Source organism: Bubalus kerabau, chromosome 19 (assembly GCF_029407905.1).
Source record: "Bubalus kerabau isolate K-KA32 ecotype Philippines breed swamp buffalo chromosome 19, PCC_UOA_SB_1v2, whole genome shotgun sequence".
Lineage (NCBI taxonomy): Eukaryota > Metazoa > Chordata > Mammalia > Artiodactyla > Bovidae > Bubalus > Bubalus kerabau.
Window position 1 is genome coordinate 55945120 of NC_073642.1, and position 18597 is coordinate 55963716.

Below are 18597 nucleotides of genomic sequence, written 5' to 3' on the forward strand. Positions count from 1 at the left end.
CTGAGGCCCACTTCATCCAGTTCTTTCATAAATGTACGCCCATTCCAACTCCAAATTCCCATGATCCCTCATTCCTACTTTGGAAGCATATGAACACTTCATATCAGTGGTTCATAATTAGGGTTACACACCAAAATTATGGGAAATTTTTTAAAAATACATATTTCCAGGTTTTATCTTCAGAAATCCTAATTCTATAGATTTACAGTAAAGGTGTGGGATGTTAAAACACTCCCAGTTAAATCTGACATACATCTTTCGTTAAGAATTATTTCTTTAAAGCTTATTTCTGGGGCAGATGTAATCATTGTTTACTACCCAAGGAACAAGTAAGCAGGAAAATGTAGAAAAACTTTGTGAATCAGAGCATTGGGAAGGAAAGTGATTTACTCCAAGGTGGAAGACTGCCATAGAACAGCAGCAGTTCTTAATTAACCTTTCTGGAGGTCACTGACCCCTTTGAAATTCTAATGAAAGTCATGGACTATCTTCCCAGAAAAATGTGCATATGGATATCCTCGGTAATGTTTACATATAATTCCTAGAGTTTGTAGACTTTACCCTGAAATCCATCCATAGATCCAGGTTAGGACCCTCTAAGTTTTGGGACACACACTGTTACAGGTTTATGGATATTATATACATATAAAATATAAAAATGAATTTCCTAGATTCTGACAGTAGTAAAATGAAAGACTTAAGTCTTTAATTACACTGTGGGACAACTCCTACCCCAACCTCTACTTCTTCATTGATCCTTACAGGGAACTAATTTACCTTTCCCTTTGTAAATACTGTATTTATTGATGGTACAATAGCTTTATATTTAAACCACTCTAATATCAACAATGATAGATTTTGGAAATAAAGGACGCCTGAATATATTGCCATCAGGAGAACTGGGAGAGTTGGTAAGCCTGAGTCTGAAAACTCAATGATTCATTAATCTTTGAATTTAAGGAATGTCAGCTATCTCTTTTCTGTAAAGGATCATAGGAGGCATGCTTCAAGCAGAAAAAAAAGAATGTGGTTTGGGGTCAACAAGGCCTATTGAGGGCAGATAGACCCCAAAGAAAATGTTTATAAGTGAACTACACATCTGATACTGAGATTTTAAAAAAAAAGAAAAAAGATGTAAGCTGAGTTCACCCAAGGATGATGAAGTAGTAGCCTTAATATTCAGCTAGTAGTTTGATTCAGACAAATCAAAGAATTCAGACAGAAAACAGAAGTTGAAGAAAGGTAAGATTTCTAGGGCACAGAACCTATAAACACTACCGGACAGAGAAAAAGGCTCAATGGCAAGGTGAGTGTAGAATAATCTGGAATTCAGGGGAAAAATTCTTGGTGCCAGGAAGGAAAGCTGCTTCTGCATAAAGGGTGTCAGAAGTGTAAAATTCTACAAGTTTACTCCAATGCTAAAATATGAATCTTTGCTTCAGTTCTATCCAAGTAAAATAATAAAAGCCATGTTTGATTTTAGGTAGTCCCTGGAGGACTCTTCCACTGCCAGTGTCTCTGCCCCTAATCGCCCAGAGATCACCACTGGTCTCTCTCTTCCTACCTACAATTACCCTAAGAATTCCTTGTGGTTCCACTGTTCACCCTGTTACCAAGGATAAATAGCGATAGGCTGAGATTATAAAGTAGAGATGGGAAAGAGCAGCACCTGAACTTGAATTAACAAATGAGAACAGACAACTGGAAAGGAGGGACATGTAGAAAATAGTAAATGTTTCTAGTTTCTTTCTCCCAGCTTTTCTATATATTCAGGGTCTCTCCCAAGTCACTTTTACTTGAGAAGGCTGTGGTCAACCAAATAGGGATCTAAGGAGAACACAGCCTTCATCTTTTCTTCCCGAAAGGACCCCCTCGGCCACTATCATTTAGGAGCCCCTCTAGTGAGATAAAGAATCCACCTGCAATGCAGGAGACCTGGGTTCATCTCCTGGGTTGGGAAGATCTCCTGGAGAAGGGAAATGACTACCCACTCCAGTATTCTTGCCTGGTGAATTCCACAGACAGAGGAGCCTGGCAGGCAACAGTCCATAGGTTGCAAAGAGTCAGACACGACTGAGCAACTAACACTTTCATTTTCTTCCCAGTAAGACAGAGGGGATGTGGAGGACAGAGGTGATGGACGAGAGAGAGGAAACAGATGTGCCCTTCATCTTGGAAGCAGCAAGCGTGACTGCCTTCTTGCCTGATTAGTTCTGGTCTTTCAGCCCTCATCTCTGTTTCCCTCCTGGGATGAGTCTCTCATTCACCAATCCCTCCACTCCCCCCATTCCCTCTCAGCCTTGCCTATGCAGTTCCAAGAGAATTACTTACACCAAGGAGGCTTTTCAGAGCGCTGTTGGAGTTGTAGGGTAGGTGAATGAAGAGTGCGAGGTGGAGAAAACGGGCTGTCAGAGGCTTGGTTGCTGTGCAGAGAGTCAAAGAGGGCTGGACAGGTGAGGGAGACAGAGGGAAGGAAAAAAAAAGCCCATGAAGAATTCAACAGCCACAGGTTCTAAATATAAGTCAAATCCGACTTACACTTCCTCAGGCTGAAAAGTAGCATGTCCTAAGGACCCTTCATACAAACCATTTTTAATATTTTAAACTGTATGTTATGAATATTTTCAAACATTTTTTCAAAATACTTGAAAGACTAGTACAGTCAATACCTATACATTCATCTTCTTTAACATGTTAACATTTTGCCATTTTTGTTTCATCTATTTCTTTATGCTAAAGTTTTTTAAAATAAATGACAAACATTATGAAACATTTCACCTCTAATACTTCAGTATTCATTTCTAAAGTACAAGACATTTTTCCTATATAGCCATACACCAGATAAACTTAAAAAATACCCTAATATCATCTAAATACCCAATCCATATTCAAATTTCCCCCAATTATTCCCAAAATGTCTTTCATAGTAAGATCCAAACATGGACCATGCATTCCATTTTATTATGTCTTCAAAGTCTCTTTTAATCTAGAATACAGCTTCCCCCTATTTATTTTTTTCATAGTGACTTTTTGAAAAGAACAGGACAGCTGTCTCATAGAATGTCATATTCCACTCTCTGGATTTGTCTGATTGCTTCCTCATAGAATCATTTAACTTGTTTCACTATCCCTATAAACTGGAAGTCAGATATAAAAGGCTTGATTTAATGATTCAAGTGTTTTTCTTTTCTGTAGTATAAACATGAATGCTTACATTTTAAATGTTTTTTTAGGTTTTGATAATTTTTTTAAAAATTGAAGCATAGTTCACTTATAATGTTGTATACAACAAAGGTATACAGCAGAGTGATTCAGTTATCAGAATATAAATATATATTCTTTTTCAGATTCATTTCCACTGGAAGTGGATATTTGTACTTCCACTGCGGATGTACTGTAATTCAATATTACAAGATATTGAATATAATTCTCTGTGCTATACAGTAGGTCCCTGTTGGTTATCTACTTCCTATATTGCAGTGTGTATACGTTAATACCAAATTTCTAATTTATCCCTCTTCCCCCTTTCCCCTTTGGTAACCATAAGTTTGTTTTCTACATCTATGAGTCTATTTCTGTTTTATAAGTAAGTTCATCTGTATCATAGATTCCATATATAAGTGATATCATATGATATTTATCTTTGACTTATTTCACTTAGTATAATAATCTCTAGGTCCATCCATGTTGCTGCAAATGGCATTATTTATCCTTTTTTATGGCTGAGTAATATTCATATATATATGAATAATATGAATATATGAATATATAATATTCATATATATATATATATATGTACACCACATCTTCTTCATCCATTTATCTGATGAACATTTAGTTGCTTCCATATCTTGGCTACTGCAAATAGTGCTGCTATGAATCCTGGGGTGCATGTATCTTTTCAAATTATGGTTTTCTCTGGATATATGCCCCAAAGTGGGATTTCTGGATCATATGGTAGTTTTATTCCTAGTTTCTTAAGGAGCCTCCATACTGTTCTCCAGAGTGGCTGCACCAATTTGCATTCCTACCAACAGTGAGGGAGGGCTCCCTTTTCTCCACACTCTCCCCAGCATTTATTATTTGTAGACTTTGAAGATTGGCAGTCTGACATTGCAGGCCGATTCTTTACCTTCTGAACCACCAGGGGAGCCCCTTGGCAAGAATACTCAAAGAATATTCTTGAATATGTCCAACATATTGGAGGCACATAATGTCTCATTATCCCACTAAGTTACGACTAAGTTGGCGTGTGTGCATGCTCAGTCGTGTCCAAAGCTTTGCAACCAGGCTCCTCTGTCCATGGGATTTTCCAGGCAAGAATACTGGAGTGGGTTGCCATTTCCTACTCCAGGGGATCTTCCCAACCCAGGGGTCAAAACAGCATCTCCTGTATCTCCTGAAATTGGTAGGTGAGGCTAAGTCTACTAATGAGGTTTAAATAGGCTCACAAGATCTCACCATTGAAAAAGTTTCCCCTTCTGATTATAGATGATACTTTGGCACAGTGGAACCTGACTTTTCGACTTTTCTTTGTGTTAGTGTTCACTGATGATCCTTAATTATTTTATTATGAGTGTCAAGTGGTGATTTTCTAATTCTATTAAGTCTTCTATATTTATTAGCTGGCATATTTTCTGTAAAGAAGAACTTTCTCTCTTCAACTGGCACCATTTGATTACATTAAAACTGCAGTTCTTACTGAACTAGGATAAGGGTTTATTTCCCTTTAATTAGTTTTCAGAAGAAAGAGTTGGTAAAAAGTATTCACCAATAGTAGCAGATGATTATTATCTTTGTTCTCTTTCTTGTAAGATTCATTATGAGCTTGTGGATGTTCACACGTTTAGTGCACTTTAATCGATTATAGTAAGTTATTCTTTTTAATACTAAAATAATCCAGTTCCGTTCAGTGGGAGCCTATTCAGGCTTGAGTGCTTCCTTGTTTTTGTTACAGCGTGCCTCAGGATCACCTTGAGCTTTCCGTGCCCTAGATAATGCATCCTCAATAAAACTGGTTCTTGGTGAAAGTGAAAAAACTTAGATATTTCATTGGTTTGTAATCCCTCAAATGGTGACATTACATTAACAGATATAAAGTAATCTGTAGTATTAAAATTTCATGTGGTGGGGAGTGACTGGAGGGAAAAAATCTAAAAATACTCTAGGATAGGATGTGATTTAAAAAAAAAGAAAAGGTTAAAAAACATGGACCTAGACCAAGAATACAACCATGGAATCCCGGTTGCTTTTAGTGGGGGATGATATGTGGAAACCAAAATCTAGGTGCTAAGAGAGCTCACTGATACTGTTTGTAATGCATTAAGTTACAAAAAGCATTAAAAAAACAATTTATATTGATATTATCAATTCAAATTTAATATTACAGCACTTTAAAAATATTTTTGAATTTTTACTTGTATCTTATTTATCTTACTTTGAAAATTCTTATTCCTAATAGGAACATAATTACTTATTTGCATTACTCTATTATATGTGTGTGTGTGCATATGACATATATGTTACAAAATAGTATCAACCTCACTATTAACAAATCACTGAATGAGGATTATAATTATTTTATAATCCTCATTTTTTTTCCACTAAAGGATTTATAGTCAAAGCACAGTACTTCAAACTTATTTGAAAAATGATTTTCCCTATGTGATTATATTACAATTTTGATATACAATTAGGGTAATTTCTTTCCTTTTTTTTTCTTTTTCAATTTTAGGATTTGCTTCTTTTGATTTAGTTTTACATTCTGAAAAACATTTACAGGTTCACAAGTCAAAGATTTATAAAAAGGCATACTCAGAGGAAGTTGCTTTTTCTTCATGCCTTCAGCTCCATTTCTGTTCCTCTTCAGCAGTAAACATTTTTATTAGTTTCTGGTATTTACTTTTAGAATTTCTCTTTGCAAGTATGTATATTTTCCCTTTATTTTCCCTCCTTATAAAATAGGTAATGTACTATCAACACTCTTCCACAACTTTTTAAGTTAACAATATATCCTGGAGATTACTTCATATCAAGACACATATATCCCCCCCAAAAAACAGACCTTCCTTACTAGTTTTAACAGAGGCACAGCACTCATTTGAGTGGACACACCACTGTTTATTCAACCATTCTTGCACTGAAGAACTTTTGTGTTGTTTCCAAAAATAATAATAAACAGCATAAAAAATGTCCCAATAACTCTATACAAATGTTATTTCAACTTTGTGAACAATACCTTCAGAATAAATTCCTAAAATTGTATTATTAGAAAAGGAAGTAACTGTATCTGTAATTCTCTGAGATATTACAAAATCTACCTTCATAGGGGTTGCACCATTTTGCACTCCCACCAACAATGTATGGAACGGCCTCTCTTGCAACAGACTTGTCAAGAGATTGTGTTATTAAACTTTGGGATTTTTTTTCCAAATTAATAGGTGAGATATGATATCTCAGTGTAGTTTTAGTTTGCACATTTCTTATGACCGAGGTTAAGCATCATTTCATAAATCTAATGGCCACTTGCATTTCTTTCTTTGTAAACTATCCTTTAAAAAAAAATCACACTTTTGGTCTTTTCCTTCTGACATGTAAGAGTTCTCTGTATTTTAGGATGATTAAGCCTAAATGTGATATAAATTGCAGAAAAAAATTTTTTCTTTGCTTATGATGCTGCTACTGGCTTGCAACATTTAAAAAAAATGTTTATATGACTTAAACATCATAATCTTTTCCTACTGTTTCCCAAATTTGAGTTTGAGTCACAATTAGGCTCTCCTTATTTTCCAGTGACAAAAGAATCTACCACCATGACCCCTGCTTACTTTTAGTACTTGCATGATTTATTTTTATTATTATTGAAGTGAAGGCCACATAACATAAAGGTAACATCTTAAAGCATATAATTCTGTGGCCTTTAACACATCCACAATGTGCAATTGCTACCTATATCTAGTTCCAAAACATTTTCATCACAGCCCCCTCCCCCAAAAAAAGAAAACCCATATCTATTAAGAAGTCACTCCCCGTTCTACCCTATTTTCAATCCCTGGAAACCACCAATTTGCTCTCTGTCTCTGTTCTGGATTTTTCATATAAATTGAATCATACAATATGTGACTTTTTCTGTCTGGTTTCTTTCACTCGGCATGTTTTTGAGGTTCATCCATATGGCAACATGTATCAGTACTTCACTCCTTCTTATAGTTCAGTACTATGAGATTATATGCATATACTGCATTTTGCTTATCCATTCATGTATACTTCAGTCATTTCCACCTTTTGACTATTAGGAATAGTGTCACCATAAACTTTTGTGTGTAAATGTTTGTTACAGTACCTGTTTTCAGTTCTTTTGAATGTGGGAGGGGAATTTCTGAGTCACACAGTAATACTATATTTAGGTTTTTGAGGAACTGTGAAACTGTTTTCCACAGAGGCTGCACCCTTTTACATTTCCACCAGTAATGTACAAAAATTCTAATTTGTTCATGCCATTACCAACACGTATTTTCTGCTTGCTTTTACTCTATTTCTCTCCTTTTTAAAATTATAGCCATCCTAGTTGGTGTGACTTTGATCTGTATATCCCTAATGATTACTGAGGGTGAGCAGTATTTCATGTTTCTTGGCTATTTGTATATCTTCTCTGAAGAAGTGTCTACTCAAGTCCTTTGCTCACTTTTAAGTTGGGTTGTTTGTCTTTTTAATTAACTAATTTTTGGCTGTGTTGGGTCTTCGTTGCTGCCCAGGCTTTCGTGTTGCGGTGAGTGGGGGCTACCCTCCATCGAGGTATGCAGGCTTCTCATTGTGATGACTTCTCTGGTTGTGAAGCATGGGCTCTAGAGCACGGGTTCAGTAGCTGTGGTGCATGGGCTTTAATGGTTCGCGGCACGTGGAATCTTCCCAGACCAAGGACTGAACTTGTGTCTCCTACTTTGGCAGGCAGATTCTTATCTACTGTGCCACCAGGGAAGTCTCTGCTTGTCTTTTTGTTGTTGAAGTGTTATATTCTGGATCTTTATCAGATATATGATTTGCAAATATTTTCTCCTTTTCTATAGGCTGTCTTTTCACTTCTTTTTTTCCCCCATTTTTATTTACTTATTATTTTTGGCTGTGGTGGGTCTTCATTGCTACATGCAAGCCTTCTCTAGTTGCAGTGAACAGGGGTTATACTTTAGTTGCAGTGCAGGGCTTCCCATTGCAGTGGCTTCTCTTGTTGGAGAGCATGGGCTCTAGAGTGCGCAGGCTCAGTAGTTGTGGCCCATGGGCTTAGTTGCCCCATGATATGTGGGATCCTCCTGGACCAAGGATTGAACCTGTGTCCCCTGCATTGCCAGGAGGATTCCTAACCACTGAACCACCAGAGAAGTTTGCACGGTTTAATTTTTACTTGCAGATCTCTGATCCCTATGGAGTTTATCCTGGTATATAACATGAAGTATGGATTTAGTTTTAATTTTTGTCAAATGACCATTCAATTGTCCCAATTCCACTCCTTAAATTCTATCTTTCCCCTAGTATTTTGAAATGCTAACTTCAACTATTTCTGGACTTACTATTTTGTTTGCTTGGTCTCTGTCCATTCATGTATCAATACTACACTGTTTTCACTATAGACGTTTTATAAAATGTTTTAAAATCTGGTAGGGCCAACATGCCTTCATTGCTCTTCTTTTCAAGATTTCCTTGGCTATTCTTATTTGTTTGTTTTATGAGCACTTCAAAGTCAGTTTGTCTGACTTTAGAAAAACAATAGTATTTTTATTGAGATCACATTAAATTTATAAATTAACTTTGGAAGGAGTGATAGTTCTATGCTTTTGAGTTGACCTATGCAATTAAACATTTTTTTCAAGTCTACTTTTTCGGAATGCCTATCTTTTTAACTTACCACTCAAGCTCTGGGGAGCATGGGAGTGGGGGCAGAGATAGTGGTTCAAGATAAGAGGATTCTCTATACCTGCAGTCGCCTGTGCTTGGGCCTCAGTGTGGCGTTGGCAGACTCTACTCAAGAATTCACTCACTTGACGCAAGGAAAGGGCATTATGCAGTGTTTCCAGGGGGTAAATAGTAGGCACCATGGAGCACCCCTCAAATCCTGTTAGAAAACAGATGGGCAAAGTCAGTGTTATTCCTGCTGGATATACTCCAACTGGCCAAGGAAGCATGGAGAGTCCCTGAGAACCATCAGGAGTGTCTGTGGCTTTTGGAGTGTGGGATATCCAAGATTCTTGGGAAAGGGAACTCTAGAGCCCCTACAGGAGTCTACTTCTGTCACCTCCAGATTTCCTAAAAATTTCCCAACTCTGGGTGAGTGAAATCACCTCTCACCCTACCTATGGAAAGCCTGCAATGTCCCATGGAAAAATCAACACAATCCCAATAAGGTAAGCACCCATACTCTTCTTATACTTTCGGGGGTGGAGGGGGGTGTGGATGGGGACTAGAACAAAGGTCCAGAGGGAAGGGGTGCAATTGTACGTCTGAATGAGAGGTATGGAGTCATGGAGCTGGGAAGAAACAGCAGATTTCAGGGATCACATACTAGAGAACCAGATTAAGGAGAAGGGTTTGGGACCTGAGGAGGGGTTCATGCAGATTTCAGATGTGGGTAGAAAGGCTAGGATATTTGGAAGCTGGATGGCATGCAATACACGTGAAGCTCAGCTCAGGAAAACCACATGCATGAACAGGTTGGGGGATGGAAGTTCTTTCTTGGTTATTTCCATCACATCAAAGCTTCTTTCCTCTGCTCTCACTGCAAACCCCAGACTTGCTAGGATTTCTCTATTCCTTTAGGAAAATGAGGCAAACCCCCTAGAAAAAAGAATAAATACTGATTCTGTGCTCTGAACCCAACAACTCCAATGTAGATCTACAATGTAGGGTGAAGGGTGAACCAACTCTAATCTCAGGGCCTGCTGATGGGAAAAAACGTCCCCATTAGAGAATCAAGAAGCATACATCTCAACCACTTTTTCAGTCCCTCATCTTTCCTATGTTTCCTTTATAGTTCTTTAGAGGGACTAAGGGTAGGCAGGACAGCAACATTTATGCAAGACATAGCCTAGAGTCTGACAATGACTAAAACCTACATAACTCAAAAGGATTGTACCTGACCATCTTCTAACCTTGGGCCCTTGGTCGCTTCAAGGGTACAACTGAAACCTCTGTGCCTCCATTAGCGGCAGGAGGGCAGGAGAGGTACAGTCCCCAGATGCTCAGGGTGGCTAGAGAAACATCTGGATTTGAAGAAGGTGATCACAGAGATAAGAACAGATTCCAGGGCAAGAGACTGCTCCTGTACCGAATAGCACCGGCCATAGGTAACACTAGGAGGCAGTGAGGGAGGAGAGCGGGAAGAGGGTGAGCAGCCAGCACCACAGCCACCAGGCAGCCTGGCCCCTAACCCATCCAAGCAACCAAACGCAAGTCGCATAACCTCAGGGCAGAGAGGAGAAAGGAGCAGGTGGGTGTTCCTGCCAGAAGTGCAAGAAGCAAAGCAATCAGTCCCAGCCAGGGCAGTGGCGGCAGCCCGCTCAGTGGCAGGGGTACCGTAGAGGCACTCGGGGTCATCCTGGCCTGAGCGCAGCCAGTTCCGGAAGAGCCGCAGGTGGTAGGAGCACTGGTGCAGGTGATGTGCCAGCGCGGCGTCCAAGGACACCGGCCGGCCCCCCGTGCAGTCAGAGGAAAAACCGCGCAGCAGCCGGACCACAGGGTGCTGGTCATCCAGCAGCTCTGGAGGGGTTGGGGGACCACGACAGGAAGCACGGAGATAAAGAGAGAGAAGAGGGAGAGACAGTGAGGGGGCGCTGGATGACAGACGCACTCCTGGGAGGCAGGGCCATTCAGCTCCAAGGTGAGCTAAGAGGGGAGCAGAGACATCAGAGCCACGGTCAGAGCCACGGGGCAGCCCTCGCAGGGGGGAAGAGTACTGGCATCATGCTAAGAGAAGTCTGGAAGAGCTGAGTCTAGAAGAACGGGCAAGTGAGACCCCATCGTGCAGCAGCCCCACCCCCGCATCTCATTGTGCAGAATTCAGTCAGTGCTTACAGACTGCAGTCACATCTTTCTGGACTGGGTGAGCTGGCCATTCTGTAGCTGGGAACTCCAGTGTCCCTGATCGTTCTTGGACAAAGCCTAGTTAGGGCTCGCTTCTCAGATGAATGTATTTGCAAGGTTGGGATAGAGATGAAAAAATTCAAAGTCACTGGGAGAAGAAGGTCAAGAATGGTATAGGTGATTGAGATAAAGCCTGAAGCTAAATGGCTCCTAAAGACTCAGACCTGGTCCTCTGGACTCTGAGCCAGCCACAGACAAGGCTGGTGTTAGTCAGCTGACACAGATGAGCAGCAAATCAGGTGACCTTTAAAACAGCATGTAAAAAATGGAATCAATATGTGAAAATGCCAATACTGATTAATCATCCTTCACTCTTGTTCAAATACAGCCTTTAAAAAGGTACAGGGTCTTATAAACTGATGATAGGATCTAGAGAAAGTAGGATCAAGGATGCTGAGAACGACTGCTCACAACTCCCAGACCAGGGGTGGGTTCCACAAGGTGACCCATGTGACTATGGTTCCCAAGACCCTAGTTCGGATGTCAAGAGATTTCTGTATCCATGCTCACGCAACTGTCTGGGTCCCTAGAAGAGAATGGGCTGGGCAGATCTGGTGGGCACACTGACGCTCTGGATGAGGGAGAGCCACAGTCTCTTTCCCACTATATTAGTTCACCTTGGTAAGTTCAGCAGGCAGTTTAGTAAGGGGCCATACTTCCATACTTGAGGCAGGCAGAGGATGTGATGGCAGCTTACCAGGAATACAGGCAGGGATGGGCGGAGGGATGTTCTCCTAACAAAGCAAGGAAGTAGCAGTGCCTGGCCTCCTTCTCAAAGCCAGGTCCAGTTTCTCCAGCTGCTATTTCAAAGCCATGTATCATGGCAAAGAGATGGTGATGATGGATGGTAGGTTGGCACACTGTTGTGAACTAAACTGCTGCAAGCAATTGTGGACAGAGCATCCACTCTGTAATTGCTGGGTCGGTCCAGTCACATTTGGCCATGGGGTAAAGCCCTCATATTGTCTTGAGGGCCAAATTAAATCTAGATAATCTCCAACAAGAGACATAAGAACTCCAAGTCTATTTCTCCTAGATCCCAGATTCTGGTTTCTCAGGCACTTTAGCCTTCAAGCTCAAGTGCAAGAACAAAGGCCAGCAGAACCCTGAAGATGCATGCAGGGTATTGGAGGGGATCTTGAAATTACTCTCCTGCATGGTAATTGTCCAGGTCTTTCTTCCTCTCCTCCTTTTGGTAGAATTAATTCTTCTTTTCTTCAATTGGTAAAGCTGCTAACCAAGGCTTCAGGAAACTACAGATACATACAGAGGCTTAAGGATCTATTTGGGGGATTTGGATCTTTTCTCACAGATTACTTAGGCGAGTTGTGATTTAGCTCTGAGGTCAGGGGCCCAAGTTCCTAGTACTATCTTCTGTACCGTCCCTAAGTAACAAGCCTCCAAGTCCAAATCCCAGGCTGTAGTGTTGGTGCATGAGGTTATACTCTGGAGATGACTGTGGCATGAAGGCCAGAAGCGCTTGAGGCTAACCTCACAGTCAGGCCACTCGGAATTGAGGCTAACCTCACAGTCAGGCCACTCAGAATGGGAAGATCCTGCCACAGGCACAAATGGGAGCAGAGGATGGGGTAGGGTGTAAACTGAAAATGTATAGACCAGTCAGACTAGGGAGACCCCAGCAGTGCTGAGTGGAGAGGTATGGCCTGAACTGGCTGAGAGCCAACAGCTGCCACTGGCTAAGGAGCAGGTGATCAGTACCTGAGTTTCTTCCAGCCAGGAGGCCAGGCTAATTTCACCTCCCTCAGAGAGTCTTAGCTCTTGAATAGAAGAAAATCATATCAAACAAAATTGGATTTACCTTGAAGATAAGATACAACTGCAGAGAGAAACTAAGGATACAAAGGATAAAGCAAAGGGGAAGTCCTGGGCTCCTCATCACACCCTACAAATGAGACCACAGCCCTTCAGTCTGGGTTTACACAGATCTCTAAACTCTCCCACCTTAGAGTGGGCAGACCCTGTTCTTCAGTATTCTTGAAATATGATTTATTCCTAAGCTCCCCCAGAATCCCCAGTAGACATCTCTCCTCTTTACCTCCCCTTCTATGAGGCCACAGTGCTACAGAGAGGCTGGGGCGACATGGAAACCACGTGTAAACCCTCAAGGCACAATTCTTTTTCCTGAACCTACCACCTCCTACTCCTCTCTTTCTCTCTTTTATCCCAAATCAATCTGGGCTTCTGTTTTGTAGGCCCAGGCCCTAGATTAGTAGTAACATAAAGCAGATGTCAGGAGCACAAGAGCCACACAAAATACACACAATGGCAGGAGACAGGAATACAGAGATGGAACACAATATGCTCAAGACTAATGCCCTTTATGAGTAGGCTTGGGAACTGGGGACCACAGCATTGTTCCACAAGCAAATTAGTTGTCCACTCCAACAAAAGAACTGGTGAAACAAATAGGAAGGTCAAAATTATATAAGCTGAGGAGTTGGGGAAAAAAAGAGAAAAGAAATGGGGATGATACAGGAAATACTACTCTCTTCCTAAGAAGGGAAACCATTACCATGTTTGTACAAAGCCTGGCAGTCATGTGATGGGAAAGGAAGAGGTGTAACTCGTTTTGGTGACAATGCTGAAAAAAAGTGACACAATGGCGATGAAGGTGACCACAGAAGACCTTGAGTTGCCCCAGGGATCAGGCAGCCAGGCTGTGGCTGAGGCTAAGGTCTGTCACAACAAGGGGTATACCCCAGAAGGGACAGTTAGTGAGTGGTTCATTCAGAGACAGCAGGGTGTCAACACAGTGGAGGGAGAGGGAAGTCAGTGTCAGAACTCAGAGGTTAAATGTCTGGCGGTGACATGGTGAGGAGGAATGACGTTGAGTCAGAAGCAAACGTACCGTTAGTCGGATGCTTTGCAAACGACACAGAAAATCGTTTTACGGCCGGGACAAACAAGAGCTCTGGGGAGAAAAGACATCACGGGGATTATACCCACCGCGGTCCCCGCCCTCTGCTCTGGAATTTGTTCACAACATACTCTGTTCCTTACTGTTAGTAACAATCTGCTCCCACCCCCACCCTGTAGGTCCCTGCTACTGTATTTCAATCTTTTCCTTTGGATAATCTCCTCTCAGGAATCCGTGTGTCATCTCTACCACAATAAGGCCCCACAAACAGCCCTAACCTCACCACCACATCCTCTTTTTGGTCATTCAGAAATAAAAACCTTTGCAGAAACTCTCATCCCTTCCCCCGATCTCTTCCCAGATTGTTTTTCCTGCCTTGGCTGAACAACTTCCCCATTCCTGACCTCCTAGATTTTCAAGGTATCACTGCATTCTTCCTGACCACGGGTCGCCCTTTTTGGTCCTTACCCCTAAAGGCCAGAATCCAGGAAAGAATACGAAGGTGGAGTAAACTGATGCGGCAGGGCTGTATGTGGGAGATTATGAAGGGATAAGCATAAATAAGTAGTATTCGTATGGCGAGAGGGAATGCGAATGGAGGGGTGGTGGGGGTCCTGGTTCTTTCTCCCCTCGATAACTGATGCAGCAAACTCATAAGGCCAGTGTCAGTGCCATTTAAGCATGAATTGTTCTTGAGCTGTGTCTTTGCTGGCAGACACATGAAGAAAATTGTTGCCCCCCCCAAACCCACCCACATACCATCTCGGTGCTTCAGACTGGCGGGTGGTAGCTTTTTGCCTTGGCTGCGGGCGTAGTCCTGAAGATTCGGGGCGCTGGAGGAGCCACCCAGCACTGTGGTGCTGAACAGCCCCGTGCACTGTGAGCCTGCAAGGCCGGGAGTGCATTAGTAGCCACGCAAAGCTGCAATTACCGCACAGAAGTACACACGACTTCACATGACAACATCCGGACACACATACACATAACCATTCAGAGCCACCACCCAGTGGCCACCTCGCACAACCACGGACAGCTGTCACTACGGTCCATAGCCACACTGGGCAAGCAGAGTGAGGAGTCTCCTGAAAGTCTGCTTGACGGATACAAGAGGCCACTACGAATACAGGGTTAGTCATATTAGGGGCGTCAAAGAGCTACTCAAGAGGGATAAACTGTGCTCTCTAGGTGGCTCCCAGGAATGTTCGAAGAACAGGTGGATTCCTCTTGCTCTCCCTAGACATAATTCAGTGCTCCTCATGCTCGAAATAGGGTTAGAAGAACCCAGAGATCGAGTCCCTTATATGTGTGAAAGGAAAGAACTTTGATTGGAACTAGAGACCAAGTTTTGAGTAGTCAACTCAAATACCAAGTTCTCATAAGTTCCAATTCCCCCTGTTTTTCATCCAACATTCCCTCCCTTCTGTTCTCCTTTAGCCTTTTTACCTTTCCCAAGAAAGTATGAGAGTCACTAAATTTTTAAAGCTGGCATGGATTTAAAGATTGTCCAGTTCAACCTCTTGATTTTAGAGATGAAGAAACTGAGATTCAAAAAGGATGTCATTTGCTCAAGGTCATACAGTTTGTTTAGAGCTAAGCTGGACTATAATCCGGGTCTCCTAACTCTTAGGATCAACTGTATTGTTAGAAAGGAAATAATGATTTTTTTCATTGGGAAGAAACAGAGCATTGTTTCTGAAGTGAAAATAGACACAGACTGAAAGGCATGTGAGGGCTCAGGTGATTTATGTAGGACATGCCTACTAACCGCTGAGCACACTACTCAGGAAAACCTGATGAGCAGAAAAACAGCAAAAATCACATGCTTTTTCTGCTCTTGAAAGTTTGTTGTCTTGTAAGTCTTATGCTCATTGCCAGATGCTCACAATGTAAGTTCAAAGAAAGCAAAGAAACCTCTTGCCAATAAGAGGAGTAAACAAAACTTGAAAAATTCCCTGAAGCAAGTAAATCAAGTGAGTCATGTCTCAAATCAAGAGTAGGGTTGGGCCCCTCCATGGTCCCCTCTCCTACCTACTACAGCCCACATAGAGACAATGCGCAGGAGGAAACAAGATTAACATCGCAATTTGTGGGATCTTCTCCTTCACTTCTAGATCCATCTTAGCCAAGACCCCGGGTTTGGCGTGGGAACTTGACATTCATATGGCAAATGGACAGAGGGAAAGGAGGTCAGTTTCCTTTGAGCCCACAGAGAAGGGATTTGCTTTCAAGGGCCCCAACACTTCAGGGTCATCACAGATATCAACAAGTTCAGATGGCTAATAACTTCCACCCTGGAACCGTGCACCATTCCTCTATGTGGCATTTTCTCCTACATTTCACGTGCAAACCACCTCTAGGATAGAGCTCAAGAGAGAGACAAGGATGGCTAAATGTCTGCTTCTCTTCAGAGAAGCTGAAGCTGGCTGGCTCCACCCCAGACCACCCCCAGGCTTTGTTCTACATTCACTTCCTCCGCTGGGGATTTTCTTGTGCAGTCCTGCCAGTGCAGTCCTGCTCAGCACCGGATCATCTCAGCGGGCAGTCTTTACCTTACCACCACCATCTGTCCACCACACTCAGATCTCTGCCCTGTTCTTGACAGCACTGCCCCTTGACTGGGCCAGACATACCCATCCTCTTTCCCAGCCCACCTGAAACCCAGTCTTTTCTGGGACATCTGGGGGAAAGAATTCCATTGCACAGATCTAGACACTAGTCATTTATTTTTCACACACCAAACCATCTACCTCTTTCTAGGGCTCCAGAAGACAATCTACTCCCATACAATTAGCCTGGAAAGTTCCCCCAAACCCTTCTTCTCCTTGCTGGTCCAAATGCTGGCCATTTGGGGGCCAGGAAATTAGGTGCCAAAGAGAAAAGTAACAGAAAAATGAAAGCAGCATAATGGGGCAAGATAGAAAAAAACAGAGTCTAGACCCCACAACATGTGTCTAACTGCCAGGTCTGGGTCCTGGCTCACGGGCACTGTCCAAAGATAGCCCCTCCCAAGGACCACTCCCCACTCCCGAAGAATACAATACCCTCTTAGGCTTGGTCCTTCCTGTAGTCTGTGTTCTTAGGAAAGGTTGAATGATGTTCTCCACCCCTCTCCAGGAATCAAAAAAATCAAGAGACATTCCCTCAAAGTCCTGAGAGAAGCCTCTGCCACTACACCAGTCTCAGATTTGTCCCTCAATTTTCAGGAAGGAAGGAAAAAAAATTACAGGATTAGGAGACGATGAAGGGGAGGGCGTGGAGGTAGGAGGGGCCAGAGCAGGGATGTAATAAACACAGGTCTCAAAGGAAGACATAGCGCAAGTTTTCCAAATGAGGAACATGACCCCTATTGAGGTGGGGGTTGGGGGAGGGGGCTCACAAGTACATCTGTTTATAGCTTTGTCTCTGATGACTCTGAACGGTCACTGTCTCTATGGACCCTTAATGTCTGGGCTAGACTGAAGGGACAGATAAGGAATAAGAAGTGAAGCCAGAAAAATGCCCTCAGTCAAAGAAATGGGGGTTGGTATAGAAAACCAAAATACAAACACCATCCTGGAATGGAGACAATCATCTGGGGTCAAAGTTCACATCTGAATATGGTTTCTCCCACTACATCCTCCCCAGCCCCATCCAACAACTCCACCAACTAGATGACCCCAACTCCCATGACTACGGTTTCCCACAATAAAACTAAAGAACAGACAGACACCCCTTCCCAACAATGGTCAGAGATGCTGGAAAGCCATACCTAGGCCGCTCTGCTTCATCTCTGTCGGTGGCCGTGAAGATGAAAAGAGTCGGTACCCACCAGGCCTTGAGGAGGAAGTCTCAGAAAGCACCTGGGGAAAGAAGACTGTGTATGACCACTGAGCCACTTCAGTGGAGAAGTCTAAAACCCAGGTCCTGAATTCCTGCCCCTATGAAACCAAGCAATGTCATAACGTTTAAGAACCAGAGTACTTTTGTGGGAAAGAAGAATACAAAGTCTAAGAACGCATTTTACAGAGGAAACTGCCCAGGGAACCCTTCTATACTAGAAAGTACTTCTGTTTCCAAGATGCCTGTCCCTGCAGCCCTCCAATCCCAAATCTGAGAAACCATCAGTCAACCATTCTCAGTTCTCAGCAGGGCATGGTTCCTTCACCTTTATATCCCTCCACAGAACTCAGAAAGCCGATCACAATAGCTCAGCCACAGTAAGAAGTAAAGCCCGGCCATGCCCACTTCTTTCCACAGGACAGTTGTGGTTACAGCAACCATACTTAAGTTTCTTTCTTTTAAAAAAAAAAAATACTTATTTGGCTTCACTGGGTCTTAGTTGCGTTGTGCTAGGTCTTCAGTCTTCATTGCAGCATGTGGGATCTACTTCTGTGACCAGGGATTGAACTCTAGCCCCCTGCACTGGGAGCATGGAGTCTTAGCCACTGGACCATCAGAAGTCTCCATACTTAGTTTCTTATTTGAACCAGAAGCCCTCCCCTCCACTCCTAGAGACATGAAATGAATTTCCAAAAAGCCTACAAGGGTTCAGTCACACAACCCCCAGCACACACCCTCCTCAGCAGCGTTCTGAGTCCCTAAGTCCCAGA

General features: G+C 42.4%; 2 protein-coding genes across 8 annotated transcripts in view; one reads left to right on the top strand and one right to left on the bottom strand.

Annotated features, from left to right (window-relative positions):
• The window catches only part of SERF2 (small EDRK-rich factor 2), a 202927-nt gene that overhangs the window by 68839 nt on the left and 115491 nt on the right, over positions 1-18597 (top strand). The gene's annotated exons all lie outside the window — the stretch shown is intronic.
• Positions 1-18597, bottom strand: part of PPIP5K1 (diphosphoinositol pentakisphosphate kinase 1) — a 39830-nt gene that overhangs the window by 2215 nt on the left and 19018 nt on the right. For 6 of the 7 annotated variants that reach the window (XM_055556237.1, XM_055556236.1, XM_055556239.1 and 3 more), the window contains 5 exons: positions 17757-17847; positions 14768-14893; positions 10564-10746; positions 8969-9106; positions 2332-2445 (listed from right to left, as the gene is read on the bottom strand). In XM_055556237.1, the coding sequence (XP_055412212.1) occupies positions 2332-2445; positions 8969-9106; positions 10564-10746; positions 14768-14893; positions 17757-17847 (652 nt within the window). Of the gene's footprint in view, positions 1-2331; positions 2446-8968; positions 9107-10563; positions 10747-13999; positions 14063-14767; positions 14894-17756; positions 17848-18597 lie in introns of all 7 variants that reach the window. The other variant, XM_055556242.1, reaches the window with a different exon arrangement.